Source organism: Camelus bactrianus, chromosome 7 (genome assembly GCF_048773025.1).
Source record: "Camelus bactrianus isolate YW-2024 breed Bactrian camel chromosome 7, ASM4877302v1, whole genome shotgun sequence".
NCBI classification, from domain to species: domain Eukaryota; kingdom Metazoa; phylum Chordata; class Mammalia; order Artiodactyla; family Camelidae; genus Camelus; species Camelus bactrianus.
This window is the reverse complement of record NC_133545.1, coordinates 82,051,659-82,073,352: the sequence shown is the minus strand read 5'-3', so window position 1 is coordinate 82,073,352 and position 21,694 is coordinate 82,051,659. Positions and strand designations below refer to the sequence as shown.

Sequence of the window (21,694 nt, the reverse complement as noted above, 5' to 3'; positions counted from 1 at the left end):
CTGTGATTTTCTTGTTCATCAGCTCTTGATTCATCCTAGCAAACTGAAGGTTCAACTTGTCTTAAGAGGAAAGAAGTTTGTTAACTCACTGGTCTTATAAGCGACCTCTCTTAGCTCTACTAGTTTAATGAAAACCACATCTTTGGGGCAAGAAATTGGATGTAGGCCATGTGCAGTGCATGAGGTGAGGTTGAGACGTTACCAAATCGAGATCACACTGCTGTGTGATCTTTCGGTAGAATTAAATAAAAGGCATTAAAATAATGTTATGGCTGCCTCTTACCAGCTTTCTGTCTGAGTTTTTTCTCTCTCTGTGTTAGATTCTTTGGCTGACATGAGTTTTGCAGTTCTGCCACACTCACTTATCAGCCTGTGGCAAATGCAGTCCTACCAGAGTGAAGATGAAAGGCTGGGAGTTAAAAAAAAAAAAAAAAAAAAAAAAAAAAAAAAAAAAAAAGGAAGAAAGAAAGAAAAATCCATGTGCTACATAAAAATGCCCTACCCTTTTAAGGAATTGGCAGAGTTACCTTTATTTCTCCCATCCCTCGCCTCCCGCATCTTTTTCTTTCTCTGAATGTGTAGAAAAAGGCTCAATTCTTAAATTGTTATTGTTTAATCCATCAACTGTCTGTACATCAGTTTAGCAGTTATCCAGACTTCCCGAAACACGTCTCACCTGACAATTCAGTGTCTCAACGAGGGCCAAATATTTGCTGGTGCATTTCCAATTGATGGGTATCTCTGTAAACCATGAGTCACTGTGTACTTCTGTCACCCACACGGGCTAAATATTAATCCCCACAGCAACTTGCATGAGGTGAGTGTGGAACACGTGAAACATCTCACTCTTGTGAACGGGTGAAACACGGGTGCTGGGAGAGAGGGCGTCCGGGAGGAGGTACTTTGTGTCCGTTTTTCCCGCCAATTTTCATTCTCTTGACTTCGTTGTCCTCTATGAGTTTTCCTGCCATTCAGGGACACGACCCTCTGAGTCATGATTGGGCGGCTACTGTTATTAGTTGATAACCTGGCAACTGTAAACGGGGGCTTAAAGAATTAGAACCAACCCCTGGCAAAAGGCTGCCACGGGCGACTTCCCTCTGTCACTCTCTCTTTTGTTTGTCACCCCATCCCCGTTCAGAGCCGTGTTTTCACTTTGGGCATCTGGTTTTGGGGGGAGCCCATACGGGCACCCCAGTGTCCTTTCCTCTGGGGCTTGAGTCTGATCAGATGGATGCCGTTGCTGCCAGCCCTGGGAACGACGTCACTGTCAGACGTACCAGCAGGTCCCACCCCACTCATTCAATTATGCATCCGCCCTTAGCATGAATGTCTGGTGCCTGTGGTGTGCCAGGCATAAGGACACCACAGCAAACAAGATCCAGCCCCTGCCCGGAAGGAGCCCATATTCTAGTGCCGGAGCAAGCAAACGGCTCATCACAGAGAGTGTGAGAAGGCTTTGGGTGGGTCGTGGAGCAGCCTCAGAAGAAGGGGATGAAATGGGCTGAAGGTGGTTCCTGCCACTCAGAGCCCGTATTCAAGGCGAGGAAGGTCGGGGTTGGTTGTGTAGACACCTGGAGGTTTTGTGGGATTTTTTTGGAGTCGGTGGGGGGGGGAGGTAATTAGGTTTATTTATTTATGTAATGGAGGTGCTGGGGATTGAACCCAGGACCTCGTGCATGCGGAGCATGCGCTCTACCCCTGAGCTACACCCTCCCCTCCAACCTGGAACGTTTGTGACCAGAGAAGCCGTGTGTGTTTCTAGAAAATTTTCAAGTTTTGGAGTGTGGGGACCATCAGGACTTTTAACATTTGCTTCGGTTTACAGTACTCCCTGAAGAGTAAAGAAATTAAGAAGAAATTAAGATGGAATATATTGGACGTCAGGATTCAAAGGGTATCCATTCCCCCAGCGTTTTGTAGTTTTCTCTCTGGTTTGAAGCTTTTGAGGAAGACTGGGTTCTCCTTCTTCGGGGGAATTTTTCAGAATGTTAGGCTGCTCAGTCATTTTACAGAATCTATACATTCACTTTTAAGGGATTTTTTTAGGTGTTCCTTTCTGCGATCAACCCGGCAGAGTCGAAAAGAAGTTTGAGACTTGATACCAACAGTAACTAGTTTCAACGAGACTAGGCTGAGGCTTGGCAAAAGTAGGGAAATAAACTACCACCCCCGACCCGACACGCACCAGCAGTGTATTTTGATTTAACAACACGATAAATCGTGTGACATTTATATAGTCATGAGCTGACCGTTGAAATTAAGCTAATTTGTGGCTTCTGCTTTCTCATTTTTCCAGTTTTTATGTGGAAAAGTGATTCCATATTCGGCCTTCAGAATATGTATCTCTAAGGGGACTATTTTAAAAAATAATGAAATAAAAATCTTCCCAGCTCCCATGAAAACCCTGATGCTTTTGCAAAATACTTTAACTCGTAACACTTTCCAGTAGAATACAAAGCAAGACGGGTCATGTTGGATAAAGAAGCATTTTACTGAAACTTTTGGTGGTTTCTGTGGATCTTATAGTAGGGTTACATTGAAGCCAGAGATTTTTTACTGATTTGCTCTACCTGTCAGGGCATATAACCTATCAGGTAAGTTTTAATTCCTTCATCATTTCATTGTGGCTTTCTCTTGCACTAATAAAACTGGTCCTAGAATGTGGAGTTTGGCTGCATAAAAACTAAACCTTTCTCAATGTCTTAAGTGGATTGAAACACAGAAGTATACAACCAGACCAGAACACCACTTTTCAAAACTTTATAGTTTCGCAAGTATATGTCTGAGATTTTTTTAATGATTATTTTCCATTTATTTATTTATTTTTAAACAGCCTATATTTTTGTTTATTTTGTTGCGCAAACATCAGTAATCTTCAGATGCGATGCTGGGAGAATGTTTTCAAATTTGACAGAGTACAGATGTCTTTTGGTAAGACCAATCCAAGAATAGTTTCATTTCTGCCATATTTTCCATTTATGCTATTAAATGAGAACTTAACATTTTTACATGCACTTTGATTTTTTTTTCCCCCACCATGAATTTCAGGTCTATCTGGATAGACTTATTAAAAGAGTTTATGAAGGTTTGAAATATTTACATTTTGAAGCCATTCACATTTAAATGATAGTAAAAGACTGGTACACAAAGGTCACTTGAACAGAGTGGATGGAAGCCTATGCTGAAGCATCAGTGCAGAGAGGAAGTCATTAAATTGGTCCAATGGAGACCTTACAGACAAATTCAGGAGTCAAATGCAAGCCACCCAAGGTCAAGAACAAGAGACACTGGCATCAGGAGATTTTAGGATTTGCTCAGTGGTTCTGATGTGCACTGAAGAGAGGTGGTGCATCAGATGGGGGCGATTTGGGGTTACCGGGGGGAAAGGGGGTGGGAGGGGATAAACTGGGAGTTCAAGATTTGCAGATACTAACTGCTGTATATAAAATCGATGAATGACAAGTTTCTACCGTATAGTACAGGGAACTATATTCAATATCTTGTAGTAACTTACGATGAAAAAGAATATGAAAACGAATATATGTATGTTCCTATATGACTGAAGCATTGTGCTGTACACCAGAAATTGACACAACAGAAGACTTCATTGGAGAAAAGCTGAATCAGAAAGCGGGGCAGGGCATAGCTCAAGCGGTAGAGCACATGCTTAGCATGCACGAGGTCCTGGGTTCAATTCCCCAGTGTACCTCTGTTTAAAAAGTAATTAAATAAATAAACCTAATTACCCCCCTCCAAAAAAAAAAAAAAAAACAAACCAAAAACATCCTAAAAAAAAACTTTGAAAAATAGCAAACCTTTAAAAAAGAAAAAATAAAAAGGCAGCTATGGGGCAGAGGCAAGCTGACGAGCCTTTCTGGTGGCACTGGGACGGATCTGACAGTCGAGGGGGAGCTGGAAGCTGTAATCTGGGGCAGAGAAACTGTGGAATAACAGGAAAGGCAGGTGCATAGATCCACATACCTGTCTTAGTTTTACTCCGAGTAATTTCCGAGGCCCGTGGCAAGGAGGATTATAGCCTGACTCTTACAGAAAGAAGTTAGTACTGTACTGCACAGAATCGGGGTCTGGGTGGTAGATCAGCAGTTCATGGATACGGTTGCTACTGGACTGGTTTGTGGTGTCGATTGGAAGATTAGGTTGAAAATATAAAATAGCGTTTCCTTCTTCCTCTCTTGGACCACGCCTCCGCAGGAGTCCAGAGCCAATAATGCGTAAGAAGGAAGACGAATAAAGCTCTGTGAGGCTGGCTGCTAGTGTTTTCCAATGTTCTGCTGAATGAACTGTAGGATGCATTCATTTTACGGGGAGGGGATGTTACAATGGGCTAGCTGGACCATTCTTGGAGGTTTTTTTTTTTTTTTTTTTTTTCCCCTTTCCCTACAAATTATAGAATAGATTAAAGAGACCCAATAGAATTAATAAAATTGTCAAGCACAATAAAATTGCCTGGATTATGTGTTTTGGTTACTGTTTGCTCCAACTCTTCCTGAGGGTTTTAGTAGTCCTGGACCAGGCGGGGAGAGGAGAAGGGAAGCATTTTTATCTGAATGGCTTGGCAGGAAATAGAATGCTTTTCTGCCAAGAAATATGAAATTTCCACTTGTGTCAGCAAGATGTGAATTAAAGAAGAAAGGAAAGTGCAAAAAGAAACAAGCAAAACCACACAGGTGCCTTCCAACCAAGGAGCCATGTGTCGGAGCTTCAGAGTAATTGTTAATCCAATGCTTTTGAGTTGAATGTATCCCCAAGGGGTGAGGTGGACCTTGACCAGCCTCTTTGAAAGTCGGAAGTTGGAGGAGGCTCAGCTAAGACTTTCCCAAACCAGATCTTGTCTGAACCTCCTTCAAGATGGTCCCCCATGTCTCTACTCCCCCACACAACAGCTAAAGGAACTTCCTTTTCTTTCCAGTAGCCTCCTCCTTACGCTGACTTAACCGTCCAAACCGTCCATGGGTTCACTGCCCCAACCCTGTGGCCTGTCTTTTGCTTCTCAAGTGGCTGCACGTCTAGAAAAGTCAGAGTCATAGGGCTGTGAGGGTAGCAGCCATTCGTTTTTACTGGTCTGCTATGCAGGGACACAGGCAGACCTTGACACAGATGCATCCGTAGGAATCCCGGTGTGGCGAACGGCTGACCGGGACCAGCTTGGATTGTTTGTGTTGCCTGAAGCCTAAAGCCCCCAGAGGCAATTTTTCACACAATTGCAGAAAAACTCTGGGAATCCTGACTGCGTTTGCTTTTGCCTGTGGTTAGGAGATTTTCCCAATTTGGTGGAAACAGAAGCCTGAAAACCTGATGCTTGCAAGTCCCTCCCCCATCCCTGTTAAGGAAAGGACATGCCACTCTGGGTCATCCTGGCCTTGAAAACAGATCAGTAGGGATTGTATCTGGCCCAGCAGAGGACACCCTCCCTCGTATTTAAAAAAGGCACATCGAGTAGCTTAATGTGTGGGAAATGGCCTCTGTCATCTCCAAATTCAAGGGAGAGAGGGGCACCTTTGACCAATGTGTCCTTGTTTGTTTTGTGATTATTCTTCAAAGAGCAAAACTTAAACAACTCTTACCCTCAGCTGGGTAAGAAGAAGACCGATTTTTAATCACACACATCTCAGATTTTATATTTAAAACTCTTAATTTATCCCAGTGCTTAGCACACTTGAGAGAGGAAACAGTCTGGAAATGTTTTCTACCTTGGGGTTCATGAGAAAAGCCCAAATCCTCCTTTTCCCACTACAGATATTGTCTGGTTTAGAATCATAGGGAACTGGGGAGAGGGGATAGCTTGGTGGTAGAGCACATGCTTAGCATGCACAAGGTCCTGGGTTCAATCCCCAGTCCCCCCATTGGGGGGAAAAATAGTCAGAATCACAAGAAACTGATTTGTGCCAACTTACAGGCTTGTGACGCTGGGGAAGCTCTTTTGTCTAAGCCTGTCCACTTCGTCTGCAAAGTAGGGTGATGTGAGTACCCACCTCATAGTTAAGGTTTGGAAGCCTCAATACTAGGACTTTGAAAATACTGCTGTCTTATTTTTGCTATGTGTTTCCCAGGTGTGCGTCATCGGTTCACGGATGGGTGTCCTGAGATAGGTAAGTCAGGGATGGCACATTTTTTCTGGAAAGGGCCAACTAATGAGTATTTCAGAATTTACATGGGCCGTTTGATCTCCGTCATACTAAGCGCTGCTCTTGTAGGGCGAATGCAGCCACAGACAACGCAAAAATGAGTAAGCCCAGCTGTGTTCCAATAAAACTTTATTTGTGCACACTGAAATTTGGATTTCATGTACTTTTCACGCGTCATGAAATATCCTTCTTCTTTTGATTTTTTTTTTTTCCGGCTATTTAAAAATGTACCATCCATCCTGAGCGGACAGACCATGCAGAAAGAGGCAGTGGGTGTAGGTGGCCAACAATCGTCCTAAGAGAACTTGCTTGATCTTGTTTAGTATTGTTTACAGAGAAACATCAAATAGATTTCTTGGGAAGACTCAAGCATCTCAAGTCATTGGAGTGAACCAAGTAGAGAAGAAATTGGTATTTTCAGTGTGAATTTCACGCATACTTTGTAAATGTTGATTATGAGCCTGACCCCAAGATACTTTAAAGAAGTGGGTGAAGGAGATGGCCAGGTGTACAATTAGAGGTCATGAACTTGGATCCTCTTTCTGATTGTGAATCAGGGATGATTCTCTCCCAAGACGTCGAGCCTGGTTCTCGGTAAAGGTGTGTCTACTGGTTTGTTCCCTTCTTAGAGGTTTCCGAGAGCTTTTTCGTGTTACCCATTTTTCCTTCGGACATAAATCAGAAGTTGGGTGGAGCAGATTGGTGATGTCATGTCTTATATAAAGGAAAGCAGTAGCCCCGAGAAATTCTGTGGCTTGCCTGAGCTTCAGCCAGTGTCGCAGCAGAGTCAGACCTGGAAACTCAGCCGCCCACCTCCCAACCCAGGGCACTTACATCCCAGAACTGCTTTGATCTGCATTATTATCAGATATTGAGCGGGAAGGGGAGAGCTCAGCGGTAGAGCGTGTGCTTAGCATGAGCGAGGTCCTGGGTTCAATCCCCAGTCCCTCCATTAAATAAATACGTATATAAATAAAAATTAGAAGTAATTAAACCTAGTTACTCCCCCCCCTCAAAAAAAATCCCCAAAGTTAATCCTTTAAAAAAATAGAGTAAATAAACAAATGAACGAACAAACAGATAATGAGGAAATGGTGGTGGTACCCAGCACTCATAAATGCGAGAGTTTATAAAGATTCTTTTCATATACCGTTTCGTTTAACCTCAGAAACCCCTGGCAAGTAAGAGGGGCAAGTTTTATTATCTGCCCGTTAAGTGAGGCAACTGACAAACTGATATATTTTTAGTTTCCCAGGGTCACACACTGAAAAAGTGCTAGAGGCAAGTCTGGACTTAGGTTTTCTAACTCCTTTTATTATACTATGCTGCCTTATTATATATACGATACGGCAGTTGATGTCATTAATACCCAAACATTAAAAAATAAATTGCAAGAGAAAGAACCTCCTGCCTTGGTTCCAGCCCCTGGCAGTGATTTTTAAGGGGAGGTTTGTGGTATGAGACATTTTTTTTTTTTTTGCTTTCAAAATGCTGTGTGTACCTCCTGTAAAAGGTTGAATTCAGTGATTTTCTTTTTGGTAAGTGGCCCATGTCAGTTGATTATTTATTTATTTCGGTTCTTTTTGCTTCTGCTCCATTGGCTAAACGAAGCACTGCTGTATTTTTACGGCGTCCCCCCATCATTAAAAGAAATTGGAAAGACGCTTGTTAGTTTTAATATTGCATGGATGGAAATCTATCTGGCACTTTTAGGAACAGTTACAATCCCTAGTAGGGTATTTTTAAGAAGGAGTCTGGTTTGGTTCTTGATTAAAAAAAAAGAGAAAACGTTCTTAAATTTGCTATAATTCGATAATCATCTTTCTTGGGGAGAAGGTCTCTGTTTAGTGTGACCCTGATTTTATTGAGTCGGGCAGCATTCCTTCCCAGCCTGTGGGAGGGGAGTCTGCTCTGGTGCTCTGGGGCCACATGAAGAGCCTTTCATTTGTGGGCAAATAACCCAAGCCAAGCTGCTTCCAAGCCCAAGTTTCCCCCACCCTTCCTCTCTACAAACCATATGCTTCTTTGACTATTGGACACACGCCTCTTTCCATAAACTACGTACAGCTTTAACTGTTGGAGCTGTTGTTAACCTGAACACAAACCAAATACTCAGACTCCTCTGGCATCCAAGCCCGCAACACATCCCCCTGGGGAGATGGCGGTCAACGTTCCTTTGCAGAATAGCTACTCGGAACCCGGAGACGCTATGGAAAGATAACAGGTCATTTGATTGCAGTCTGAGGTATCCTTTCCTGAGAACTTTTATAGGAAGAGGTAGAATAATTTTAACGATGATGATCATCTTCACATACACAGATTTAAATAAAAAAATGGCCAACAAATCAGTGTTCAGCTCTCAGAGACTTTGTAGGAGACCCTTGGCAGGGGTTATTCATGATTTATAATAGACGAGAAAGTCCTGCGGACCTGGCCGCTTACCTGAAGTCTGGCTTGAAGCAGGAGGCTTAAACTTGTTAAGCCTCAGGATAGCTTTACCTGAATAACCGAGGTGATGAGACCGCCTACCTGGCAGCCTCTGAGCAGTCAATAGGATGAATGCCTTTGCGCTTCGCACACAGCTTGACTTTTGGTTAAGTGTGCGATGAATCAGAGCAACGATCGTGGTGGTAATGACCACTTCTAATGCACTTTCCCTTTTATACGTTTTTGGGGTGTCTTGGGGAAAACTGAGTTACCAAGTTTGGCGAGAAGGAGGTCAGGGCATTTTTGGTCTTTGTTTGGAAAGCGCTTGTATATAAATAGAAAATAATTAAAAACTCATATAGTTTAAAATAACCAAATGTATTGACACCTCCATAAAGCCCAGTCTCACTAGAAGGTGTTATTATTATGTGTAAAAGTAGCCTAGCAGGCACTTAACAGTTTTAAGAGATGGAATAAATGGTTTAAAATAAGACTATGGGAGATACATTTGTGGGATAATTTGTCAATTTCTGTGTCCTTCAATTGGACTTCTCGAGACAATTATTGTAAAGGTCATACTTAGGACAGAATTGAAACCAAAAGTAAAATAAATCAGCTATTTCTGCACTCTCAAATGGTTGGGAAATATAGAAACATAAAGGAAAAATAATCCATAGAAATATTTTCATGCTATTTTTGTGCTTTTTAAACTTAAAAAAAAGTTTTGTATAGAAATAATTATATATTTGTCTTTGTCCCACCTCTCCTTTCTCCAGAAATTTGGATCCTTAAAAAATTTGGAGACATGGTAGTCTAGTGGGTGAGTGAGTGGACCCTGAATTTCACGTCCGGCTCTGCCACTTTCTAGCTGTGTTTTCTTGGATAAATATGCCTCCATCTTTGTGTCTGTATAATGGGGTGACAACAGCTCTTACTTCATAGGATGGGCATGTAATGCCTTAGGACTACTGCTGACCGAGAACTTGGGCTTTGGGAGAAATGAGGTTTTGTGATCTTTCCTGCTTTGCTCATAGACAGTATCTGAGTCATTCCCGGAAAGTGTTTCCCAAAGTGGCAGACGCTTGTGGCTGAGTAACTAACGTGGCGCTCAGTAAAATTCTTCCTTATCTTCATTAATATCCCCTTATATAAAATAGATAAACAGCAAATTTCATACTGCATAGCACAGGGAACCATATTCAACATCTTGTAGTAACCTATAATGAAAAAGAATATAAAAAGGAATATATGTGTGTACATGTATGACTGAAACACGCTGTGCACCAGAAATTGACACAACATGGTAAACTGACTATACTTCCATTAAAAAAAGGATGCCAAAAAAATCCTTGATTGCATTATATTTAATGACATAACGTTCCATCATATTAGAAGATAATGGATATTTATTTTGTTAACGAGTTTTCCCTAGTGTAATTAACACAGTGATAAATACCCTTGAGTATAAATTGTCTTTTCTAAGTTTTTGTTCCTTAAGATACATCCTGGAAGTGGGATCATTTGATTCAGCCGATCGTGGAAATGTTTTAAACAGTGTGAGAAATTGACTATGCCTCTGTATCCTCCCTAACACTCAGTATTACGGCTTTTACGATTTTATTCTGTAATATTCCTCATTGTTTTGGGTGCAAGCTTTGTAGTAAAGGTGGGTCAATTCCTTTAGGATAGTACTTGGTTAGCTTCCAGTGAGGCCACATCCAGTCTGCTACCTGTTTTTGGACAGCCCATGAGCAAAACATGGCTCTTTACATGTTTAAATATCACATGTGAAAATTATGTGAAATTCACCTTTCAGTGTCCATAAATGGAGTATGAAGACACAGCCATGGTCATTGGTTTATGTCTTGTCTGGTGGCAGAGTTGGGTGGTTGTGAAGTTTGCAGGCCTGTGCTTTAGGGCCTGGCCCAAAATTCAAGTTCAGATTTATTTTATTTTCTTGTCACTAAGTACACAGAGGTCCAGGTAGCCAAATATTTAAAGTGGGAGCTTTGGAGTCTGACTGCCTGGGCTCCAGGCTCTGCCCGCAAACCCACTGTGTGACCTGGGTGAGCGAGCCAGCTGCCCTGAGCTGTAGTTTTTCTCATCTGGCAAAAGAGCCAAAGGACAGTGTCTTTCTGCTCAAGTTACAGTGAAGAGTAAGCAAGATAGGTGAATGGAAGTAAATGTTCGCTGTCACTCCCCGGTACATGGTTAATAGATTTCAGTTGTCAGGCTTTTGAAAAAAGAGATTGGTCGGAAGAATGAGCGAGACTGAAATTACTTGTATTTGAGAAAGGTACATCAAGGTGGTCTTTTGTTTGTTTCCTTAATCGCTTTTACTGGGGCTTCTTGAAAATAAAAACACATTCCCTTAGCATTGGGAAAGTAAGTTCTCCCGAATGTGCCGGAAAAGCTGGAAAAAGGCCAGAAGGAAGGTCTGGCCGGGTCCTGGTTCTAGCCTCGTGCAGGGTAGGATGGATGGTTGGTGTCTGCCCCGCCCAGTTGGTCGGACGAGAGGAGAGGCAGTGGGGCACCAAAGCATCCTGTCTTGGCCGTGACTGTGAAACATGGGCTTTGGGGGAAATTAGATTTTTAGATTTTGTGACCCTTCCTGCTTCACTCATAGACAGTATCTGAGCCGTTCCTGGAAGGTGTTTCCCAAAGGGGTGGACTTTTGTGGCTGAGCAAGTGGAAACAGAGTTACCTATCAAAATGTGGTATTTTCCCTTGGGTTTCTAAAATGCATATTTCACAGACTCACAGATACAGAAATAAACTTATGGTTCCCAGGAGGTAAAGGGGGTAGGAAGGGATAAATTGGTGGTTCGAGATTTACAGATACTAATACATATAAAACAGATAAACCAAGTTTCGACTGTAGAGCACAGGGAACCGTATTCAGTATCTTGTAGTAACTTAGGGTGAAAAAGAATATGAAAAGGAATATATGTATGTGTATGTATGACTGAAACATTATGCTGTACACCGGAAATTGGCAGAACATGGTAAATTGGCTATACTTCAATTACAGAAACAAATAAAATGCACATTTCATAGCTGAGGTCAAAGTGGACAGCGGCTGGAGGGAGCTTCTGCTGTGGAAACCTGACCCAGGCTTCCACCTGGCCTGGCTCAGAGGCCGAGTCAGCAGAGGTGAGCCCAGGTCACCATCCCGATCTTGCCCCCTTAGGGGCGGATCCTCCAGCGCCTTTCAGGACAATCCTGAGAGTCTCTTGATATTTAAATGTACTCTCCAGGAGGGTCTGATTTCTGCAGTGGAGTATAAGCATGGTCTTTAAAATTTTATTAAAAATATAATACCGCCATGTGCTCAGCCTTACTTATTAACTCCGTCTTCTAACAACAAAAACCATGCAACATAAACACACCAGATGAAGCCAGTTAAATTTGTGTTCACTCCTGCAATTTGAAAAAATGATGGGAAGGTTAAGAAATGAGACTTTGATGTTGAGGGGGGTGGGGGTGGGCGCGAACCTGGGAACTGCAGTTTGGAAGTACTCCCAGAAGCAGAGATTTTTTTTTTTTTCCTTGCGTGTCTTTAAAGGAAGAGCAGGCTCTCTGTCCTCTTGCTGGACAGGGGCTGGGGTCGGTCTCCAGGGTGATGGGGCTGGTCCCAAGGAAGGATGCAGCCAGCAGCAGTGCCCTGGACACTAGCCTTGTGAACAGGCGTTTCACGGTTTCTGTTAAGACCGTTGGTCGTGGATTTCATTAAGGAATGTTAACTGCTCCGGTCTGTCTGTGCAGAGCCAGGAAGAGAGGCTCTTCATTCTTTGCTTATAAAAGGCTCAAACCGAGTTCTCAAAGAGATCTCTAATACCTAAATGTCCCCGAGACTGTTACTCACAGATAGGCATAAATGCGCTATTAAGCAGAAGGGAAAAAATTGGGGCCCTCCTGAGAATTTATTGTACTGCCTTTGATGTCACTAATTAACTCACTCTGTGTAAGCAGCGACTGGCAACTAATAGCAGGCTAATAGAAGAAGCTTCATGACAGTTTAGAATTCTTAATTCCAGGAAGGGTCTTCGCCAGCTCATGGAAAATCAGGAAGATCTGGGCCTTACAGGAGTGCCTACAGGGGCACTCAGGGTCCTGCTTGGTGTTTTGTTGTTGTTTTGCTTTTGTTTTTTGTTTTTCTCTTCCCAGGTACAGGCGGGGCTTGCCTAGTGCCTTCTGTCTGGAACTTTGAAAGCTGGTCAGTAAGGTTGGATCGGTGCTGGACCAAGTCACAGCGACTCTTAGCTGTCCAGCTCGGCAACCTCTCCCAGGGGCGGGCAGGGCAGGGGTGTGGACCTCTTCACTGGGAAGTGTTCAGAGAGTGGCACAAGGAAAGAGAATGGAAACCCTTTAGGCCACAGGGCCTGCCTGGTGAGGCCTCGAAGAAGCTGATGGTGCGATTGGCTCCCGATTTTCCAGATGGCAAGGAGCCCCCATTGTACTATATTTTCAGAAAGGCAGGAGGCTGCTTGTTCCGTGTGCCTGGGAGCTCCAGGCTGCGGGGAGTCTCACAGCCAGGTCAGGCTTGCCCTTCAGTTTACCTCACTTCTCATCTAGCTCTCTCTTTCTATCCCACGAGCCCCTTTTAAAGTTGGGTGGAGCTCTGTGAGCTGAGTCCTAGGGAGTGAGGCCAGAAAATTGCCTCAGGTTAGGGACTCAACCTACTCTTTACAGCAAACAGTTTCTGCTGAAGGGCTAGTGGAATGTTGATCAGTCTGGACTGCATTTTGTTCTTTGGCAGAGAGAACTCTAGAAATGTTAACGCAGTCATGGCACTGGTACGCCCCTGATGGGAGACATTTTCTACTTTCTCTCCTTGCCCCGTGGGCTCTCCTGGTGGATGAAGGTAGGAAGAGAGAGCTGCCTGTTCATCCTTGAGCCCGTGATCTCGGAGGGAGGGTCGCCACTTGAATTTCTCCAAAGCTTCACATCCCCCTCCCCATGACCCGACCCAGCCCTCTCGTGTGGCCAGCCCCTCAGTGCGGGTTTGAAGGTCGCAGACAAAGCGGAGAGTGCTCCCGGGATCCATCTGGGCCACTCCTTCTGTCATCAGTCATTGTCAATGGGAGATGCATGTGTAGCCGCTCCAGGGCGATGTATGACCCCAAGGGCATTGGAAATGCTCTTCGAGGAGGCATTGTTTGCGCCTCCCTCTGGAAGCCAGGCTCTAGGGAGTAGCCTCTGGCTTAGATGTAACTGCCCTTAGGTTGGAGAGAGGCAAGATTCTGCTTCTAAAAACTACAGGAAGTTTATCCGCCCCCCTCCCCCCGCCCCGGCATAATCCTACAAGGCTTATGAATAAACTTCAGCCTCTTCTCTTTTCGTCTGTGAGCTCTCTTTGGTCAAAGTCTTAGGGAGAATTCTGAAACAGGGAGGCGAGGACTTGGGTTCCATTGGTTTTTATTCGAAGAACATCAGAATGTAAATAGCCACAGGAATAAAAAGCGGACAAGATGTAACCAGTGCATAATAGAGGAAAAAAAAAATGGAAATAATGCTCTTTCCAAACACAGCCAGGCAATTTCCGGGGACTGGGGGTGGGGGAATGAAGAAAACGATGCTGTTTCTTGCTCAGAGCAGGAAGGTAGGGCCCAGGCTCGTGGAAGCACACTCAAGACTGCAGTAACATGCAGAAGCCATTGGCTGAGCCTCAGCGAGCGTGTGTGCGCGTGCGCGCGCAGCCTGTGGGGTTAGGATGCTCCACGGTACGGAGACCCTGAGGTTCGATGTCTCACCCTGGATTTGTCATCGGGGCCCTCTGGGTGTATACCACACGTGGATTTCCGCTGACAAAAACTTAATGGGAGAGTGTCAGGGATTTGAAAGTGTCTGAGCACAAGAATGCAATTACTTTTTTGTTTCCGTTTTGTTGATGGTAGCGGGGATGGAGGCTGGGAGTACATTCAAGCTCCAGTATCATTCCTCAAACCTGCCCAGGGCCAGACTCCTAGTCCTGTTCACAGGACCATGTGGCTTCAGTTAAGGCGTGACTGGATTTCCCCTTACATCTCTTACTCGCCAGCCAGGGACGTGGCTGCCTGTTTCTTGATCAGGAAACTGGACCTAACACCTTGGCTGGCGGCAGCTTTGGGCTCTGGTGAGGATCAAGGGAGACGAGAGAAATGCTAAAACGGACTATGGCAGAAAGGGATTATTTCTTTTCTTCAGGAAGGGGGCGATGTTTGCTGGCGAGGGGTCAGGAAGAGCCCCTTTGCTTGTTGACTGAACCTAAGACCTGTGTTTTAATCCATTCGAGGACAACTTTATTACACTCTTCAGGATGGAAGTGATGAGGTTTTGCAAACTCAGACCTTAGGAAACACGGAAATATTATTTTCTGGTTTGAATCCCGTTTGGCTCGAAATCTGAGTACCCCGTCCTTCCCCCCACCAACCCCCTGCCACATTTTGTGGCCTCCCCCTCCATCTGCCCCTCCTTGGGGCTCGCCGAAACCTGAGTGCCACTTTTCTGGGAAAGCCTGATATTCTGACTTCAGTTTTGTAATTTAATGATGGAGAGTTTCCTTAGTAAACCAAATTCAGAGTCCTAAAATGCTTATCTTATATCCAGACCTTGAACATAAAAGGCATTTTATACCCGCAATTGTTCATTTAATGAGCAATTGCAGAGTGCAGGCCGGTTAAGGGATTGAGCTATATGCACTATTATTGCAAGAAGTATTCCGAAATACCAGAAATAGGACGTAAGCTCTGATCAGGGAGACTGCGAGCACAATTACCTTCTTTTCAAATCCTTCTGTGACACTGCGGGAGGAAAAAGGACTTTGAAACTTGAAAGGAAAGAGCTTGCTTTCAACCTCAAAAGCTAGGAGGAAAGGGCTCTGAAATTTGCTCAGAATTCCCAATTCACCATTAGCCTGTTTCTTCCTTTAGCCTCAAGGCATTCTCCGCTTTTTGAAAAGATGTTAAGAAATTCAGTCACAATAGAGAGCCTAGTTCTGAACATGTTTCACTCGGTCCATTGAGGTCTGGGCTCCAGCCTTTGTGTGGGGTGAATTGAGCTGAGCAGCTAGCTGGTTGGAGAGAGGTGAATGAGTAGTCGCTGTGCAGTCGCAAATTCTGGCAAAGAAAGAAGCTTCTCCCCCCCTTCCTTTATTTTACAATATGCATTCCTGTACAACCCCGCTAGTGGCAAGATGTGGCGTCCAGCCTGTTCTTAAGTCAATACCGGGCACTTGGTTTATTGCAACTCTTGTTAAGTTTGTCTTGTAATTGAAGCTGCTGTTGACCTTGCTTGGGGACCATTTGTAAAACCGTTTATTTAGCATAAACTGAAATAATAAACCCTCCTTCTCTCGGGCTGATTGTGATAGGGTGACATTAGTTTGATTTAATGATTAGCTGCCTGACCCTTCTGCTGGAGAGAGCGGCTTGAATAGAGAGAGTTCACTGGGAAGCACTCAGAGAGAATACTAATGAGCTTGTTAAATTTAGCATGGCTCCAACCACTTTTAATTCCTCTAATGGGAGCAGCCCTGCCTGGGAGAGGGAGAGGGCGAGGGTGCAGGGAGGCAGGGAGACACGGAGAATGTTCCGAGAGGGTCTGCACTGCCAGAGAAAGCCCACCAGGAGAAGTTTGCAGGAAGTAGCTAGCCAGAGCCTGGGACCGAGTTGTAAGTATCGTCTGTTCTCTTAACGCGCTCCGTGTCCTCTGCGTCCTGGGGGAAGGCAGGAGTGATGGTGTTAAATCGGGATTTCAGGGACCAGCTTAAAAATCCACGTTCATTTCCAAAAGGGGAGCACGTGTGCAGTGGGCTCCTCGCCCGCTCAGCGTGACAGGAGGTGCTCCCAGCGAGTGATGGGTGCAGGGTTTTACTTCTCTGCCTGGAAGAATCGCCTGAAGCTTTGATCTCCAGTCCGAGGTGGAAGAGCGCTTGTTTCCTGGGCTGCGCGGAGAGACCGTGTCGCGGTTTGTGAGCAAGTCAACGCACAGGAGTGTGTGTTCAAGTCCCGCTGCACGCAACACAGTTAACTTCCTTTAAACTTGCCCTGTCAACGGTCTGAGCTGTGTTGGTGAGGAAGCCACTTGAGAGTTTTCAGAGTTTGTGGCACTAAGAGTATCCGAGGTGACGTGGGTTGCCTCTGGATGAGTTTGGAAAATCTGCGGCAGTTTCTAAAGCTGGATGCTGGTGGGCAGGAATTCCTTAACTTCCACCGGAGCACAGATACACAGAAGGAAGGGGGTACCGAGTGGGTTCTGGATGACGGTGTTTAAAATAATTTTCTCCTGAAGCTGTTTAGTGAATTGCACGTTTGGGTGTGACACCCCCTACCCCCACCCCCCGCCCCCGAGCTTGGCTATTTGATGGAGAGAGGCATGAACAGTCCCCTTGTGTCCGTCTGGCTGTTCAAGTCCATTGGCAGATGCTTCTGGAGGACTGGGCTGTTTGCTTACATTTCTGCAGCCGACTTCTGCCTGTTGCCATGGTGGACAGTATGTTTCTGTCAATAATTTGGCCTGGCGTAGCCTGTCTGCACTGACTCTCAAACTTTATTGAACAGCTCGGCTCAACTGAACAAGATTAGACAGCTCTCGCCTTTTGGCTTTGCTGAAGTGCTTGCTAAATTTATAAGAGCAGGCAGGAATATTGCTTGGAAAGTTTCCCTTTCACTGTGGAGAGCTGGCTTTCAAGCCTCAGAGCTGTTTGTATCCTGGAGCGTGGGGACTGTCAAGTTTTCCTCTGAATGCCCCTCAGAAGCAAATCGGTACACGAGGTAAACTTTATGAAACAATGATCCACTTTGATTTTCTGGAGAGGGGTGGGTAGGTGAAAATATGGGAGCATCGACTCTTGTGAAAAATGAGTCTGATGAAAGTTTCCACATTAAAAAAAAAAATCTGGCCTGCATTTGACTTTACTAAGGGAATGAGTTAATTTTTTTTGGTATTAAATATTTGAACTCCGCTCATTTCTTATTATGACCTTAATCTGCACACACGTTGCATCACCTCTCAGGAAGAAAGTGATTTTTAGCTAAAAAGACACCCCGGTTTCCACTCATCCCTTCCTCTCCCCCGCCCACAACTTCCTTCTCCCAGGAGATTGGGGTGGGGGAAGTGGGGGGACTCTAGACAGACCATGCCAATTATTCAATTATTCGTGAAGTTGGATTCAAATGCTCCTCGTAAAGGCATAGTTTCTAAGAAACTCGCTCTATTATGGGATGCAGTTTTTTAAGAGAAGAAAAGCTAATTTCTTCTAGGAAGATTAAGTCAAGGGAATCCTGTTTGAAACCTGGAACAGATTAGTTGAGCTTGGTTATTCATCTTTCACAGAGAATGCTAATTACGTATCCGAGCCCCATTTGGTAGGTAGGGGCTTTCTGGCTTTCCACGTGAGGGTCCATTCTACAGAATTTGCACCTCAGTGCTGCAAGTTGACTTGAGGTTGCAACTGGAAATAAAGGTTTTATGGAGGCGCAAATTAGTGGAAAATATGACTTTGGCCATTTGCACGTTATAGGAATTTTCATAAAACCAACTAAGAGTTTTAGTGTTTTTGACACCCTTCTGCTTTTACCTAACTGCAAACCCTTTTACCATAGCCTGCCACTTACTGCTCGTGAAATATGAGTATGGTACCTAAAAGTATTAGTCAGAAGGGAAAATTAAAATGTAGACATTTTTGTTTGTTTGTTTTTAAATTAGCCAAAGCATGATATGAATTGCTCTTGCAAAGACCAATGTCTGAAAATGTGGGATTACACCCTTTCCGTTTTTCAGTAGTTACTTGATAGATTAAACTCATTATATACCCCATCGTTACAAGGTTTAGGGGTGAGGATCTGCACAAAACAACACTAAAATAATATTTCACATAGTATTTCACAGTTACCCAGCAGTAGTCAGCAAAATCACTGCTAAGACCAGAACATACCTCATTGTCTGCTCCGTTTTGGAAGTCATTTGCTGGGCTAAGAAAAAATACATGGCTTATTTCTTCAAGTCTCAGACATAGGCAGAAAGACGAGAGTTGCTGCTGGCTTTAGGTGATTCAGTTTGTTCGTCATCACAAAACAGTAGTTGTTACTTTAGTTTGTGTTTTCCCACTCGTCTGTGTTTATAGCTGTCCTTGCTTCTGACTTGGTAATAAAGACTTATGAAACTGCTAAAAAGCATCCCTTTTCTGTTTTCTGGGGGGACTCTCAGCCAGACATACCTGCTTTTGGGGATACTCTGAAGCTAAGTTTGTATTTTGGGATGAGTTGAGTTCAAAATCTGTTCATCTAAATAGTACAAGAATATTGTTATTTATATCCAAATATAGTGGGTTTTTTGTTTGTTTGCTTTTAGGATCAGGAACGAGAAACAGCTTTCAAATTAGATGTCTAAGCAGGGTCCCCAAAGCTCTGTTTCCATCAGAACTTAACTGCCAGGGCACAGTCTGTGGATGAAACACAGAGCTGGTGTGGGCACCACTTAGAGAGTGTGCGCATGATTCCAGCAGACGAATTGGTCCACTTGTTGTGGGTTCGGATCACCAGTTTGGTTTGATTTTATGCATCGGTTCTTTGATCTGCAGTTCTAGAAAGGTCATCCGGTCACGTTTGCCGAGAACCCTAGTGGATGGATGGAAAGTTTTTACTGATGAAAGGGAACAAAAGTATTAGGGAGCTGGGATGTCAAATACATGTGGAATTTCATCAAGCCATTTCTTACACGTCTGAAGTGATGTCTGGAGCCCACCAGAGCATGTACATCGATCAGCTGTACTGACACTGTCCTCAGCCCGACTCTCACCCCGTTTTCCTCTTAGCTCTCAGCTCTGTGCTGTGGGCTGAAGCAGGAAATGACCTTCAAGGGGCGCTGTGGGTTTCCATGATTGGCACCTTTATCCCTTGTAACCAATGGGTTTTCTGTCCCGTCTCTGGCTTTGTTAAATCTCTCAGTGGGTTACAAATCTGACTTTCAAGGAAACAAAACCACAAAACCTTTGGGATCACTTTCCAGCAGGCCCTCCTCGGAGGACAGAGGCCCCTCGCCTCCTGGACCACCCGGAGGCCTGGCTTCCCCAGACCAGGGCACGCTGGACTCCTGCAGCCTTAGGCTGGCCAAACTTCCAGCTCCATGTGGGACCCGCGGGGATACTGGCAAATCCCTGATGGAGAGCTGCACTGGCAAATTCAGCTGGGAGCTGGTGATGAGAATTTGCTGACCCCTGCATCTCAATTTCATAGGCTCATTTCCCGCTCTCCCACTTCTTCCTTCGATTTGTATTTTGAACCCTCATTCATAAGCAGTTTGGGCAAGATGTAGCTTTCAAAGTTGCCAAGAATGAGAAATCCGCTTCTTTTTGGGGTGGTGGGGAGGGATGGAGAGGGAGCCCTAACATGACCCTCTTGTTTGAATTGCTCCTGAAAGTGTTCTCAGAGTTTCCATCTCCCTTCTTTCTTCAGAGGATGAAAGTCCTGGACAGACCTATCACAGAGAGAGAAGAAACGCGGTCACTATGCAGCCACAGAGTGTCCAGGGACTCGGCAAGATCAGCGAGGAGCCTTCCACCTCCAGTGATGAGAGGGCCTCTCTGATCAAGAAGGAGACCCATGGGTCCCTGCCACACCTGGCCGAGCCCTCCGTCCCCTACCGCGGGGCCGTGTTCGCCATGGACCCCAGGAACGGCTACATGGAGCCTCACTACCGTAAGTGGTCCCTGCCCCTAGACGCTTGGTCCAGGGGCCACGGCAGGCTGCGTGTGTGTGCGTGTGTGTGCGCACACGCGTGCTTTATGAGTGATTTGACTTGTTATAAATTTATGCAAAATGCAATTTACTGTCCACTTTTCTATTTCTCCCATGTCCCGTCCATTCTTCTTTGTCGGGACAGACATCTCCTTCCATCCCTAAGCAATTCTGGTCTCAGTGGGGCGGCCCGCCGGAAGGTGTCCATCTGTGGCGAATCCACATGGGCCTTTCCTAGAAAGTAGAACCAGATTTGCTCCACCCAGGTAAACGCTGCTGGAGGAAGACTCGTGGATAGGGGGAGTTACTAAAGTGAGCTGCACAAGCAGGCAGCCAGTCTTTTTTTTTTTTTTTAAATTGAAGTCTAGTCAGTTACAATGTGTCCATTTCTGGTGTACAGCATAATTCAGTGGCCCTATTTTTAATGATTAAAAAATTTTTTTGCTTAATGGTTGGCGAGGAACAAACCTCTTTGAACAAACCGGGGCTCAGTTCCTCAATGGGGAAGGTTTTTCTACGTGTTCTGCTTTCTGCTCTAATCAGCATACCGGAAGCTTTTCCAGCATTCATAAAGTCTAAGAAATTAACTAGGACTCCCAACACACATAGACAGTGGTTTTCTCCAAAGGCGGGATGGAAAGAAAAAAATATACATATAAGGGTTGAGTTGATTTTCTGGCCTGTTTCGAGTTAAAATAAAATATAATTTGGTTGTGGAGTAATGAAGTTCATATTGAGGTGCCAAAGCATACAGCTCTTGATTGCAGATTTATCACCTTGCCAGGATACAGACCTTCCATTTAACCTTCCCGGCTCCAATTCCAGATGATCCATTGAGCTCCAGAGACGGGGACTGGTTTTTGTTTCCCCTTTTTCCACAGCCTTCAGAAATTTTTAGTGTTTTAAGGCGAAAGGTCATTAGCCAGATGACTGATTAGTGAGGACAGCTGATTAGTGCATGGTTTTTTTTTTCTTTTTTTTTTGCTCAAGAAAGTGCCCAGGATAAAAGCTAATTTCAGCCCTTCATTAGTTGGCTGGAAGCAGAGGGGAATGTCCCCTCATCAGGGTGCAGATCAAAGAGCCTCGCACAACCTTAAGTCTCAGCAACCTTCCCCCCTCCACCATCCACCCCAACCAGATTATATTGTTGGTAAAGGTGGAAGATATTTTTTTTAAGTGGAGGGAGAATTTTTAAAAAGCGGTCAGAAGCATGAAGGCAAAGGTTTTATGAATTCTTGTTAGTTTTTTTTTTTTTTTTAAAGCCTACAGGTTCTCCGCTTAAAAAGTGCTTCTCAGCCCTATTGCTACACTGATTATTTTTTCTAGATCCAGCAGTTAGGAGGAGGGGTGTGTGTTCCTTTCCTTCCCTCATTAGAAGTTCATTTCGTTTTATTTTCTTTT

General features: G+C 44.5%; 1 protein-coding gene and 1 non-coding gene across 4 annotated transcripts in view; one reads left to right on the top strand and one right to left on the bottom strand.

Moving 5' to 3' along the window:
- GLI3 (GLI family zinc finger 3) overlaps window positions 1-21,694 on the top strand; it is a 269,150-nt gene that overhangs the window by 69,012 nt on the left and 178,444 nt on the right. For 2 of the 3 annotated variants that reach the window (XM_074367698.1, XM_074367697.1), the window contains exons 3-4: window positions 6,075-6,113; window positions 20,012-20,254. In XM_074367698.1, the coding sequence (XP_074223799.1) occupies window positions 6,075-6,113; window positions 20,012-20,254 (282 nt within the window). The remainder of the gene's footprint in view (window positions 1-6,074; window positions 6,114-20,011; window positions 20,255-21,694) is intronic. The other variant, XM_074367699.1, reaches the window with a different exon arrangement.
- On the bottom strand, window positions 1,645-1,717 carry TRNAA-CGC (transfer RNA alanine (anticodon CGC)). Its single transcript has one exon. It is a non-coding gene; the product is annotated as a tRNA-Ala (tRNA).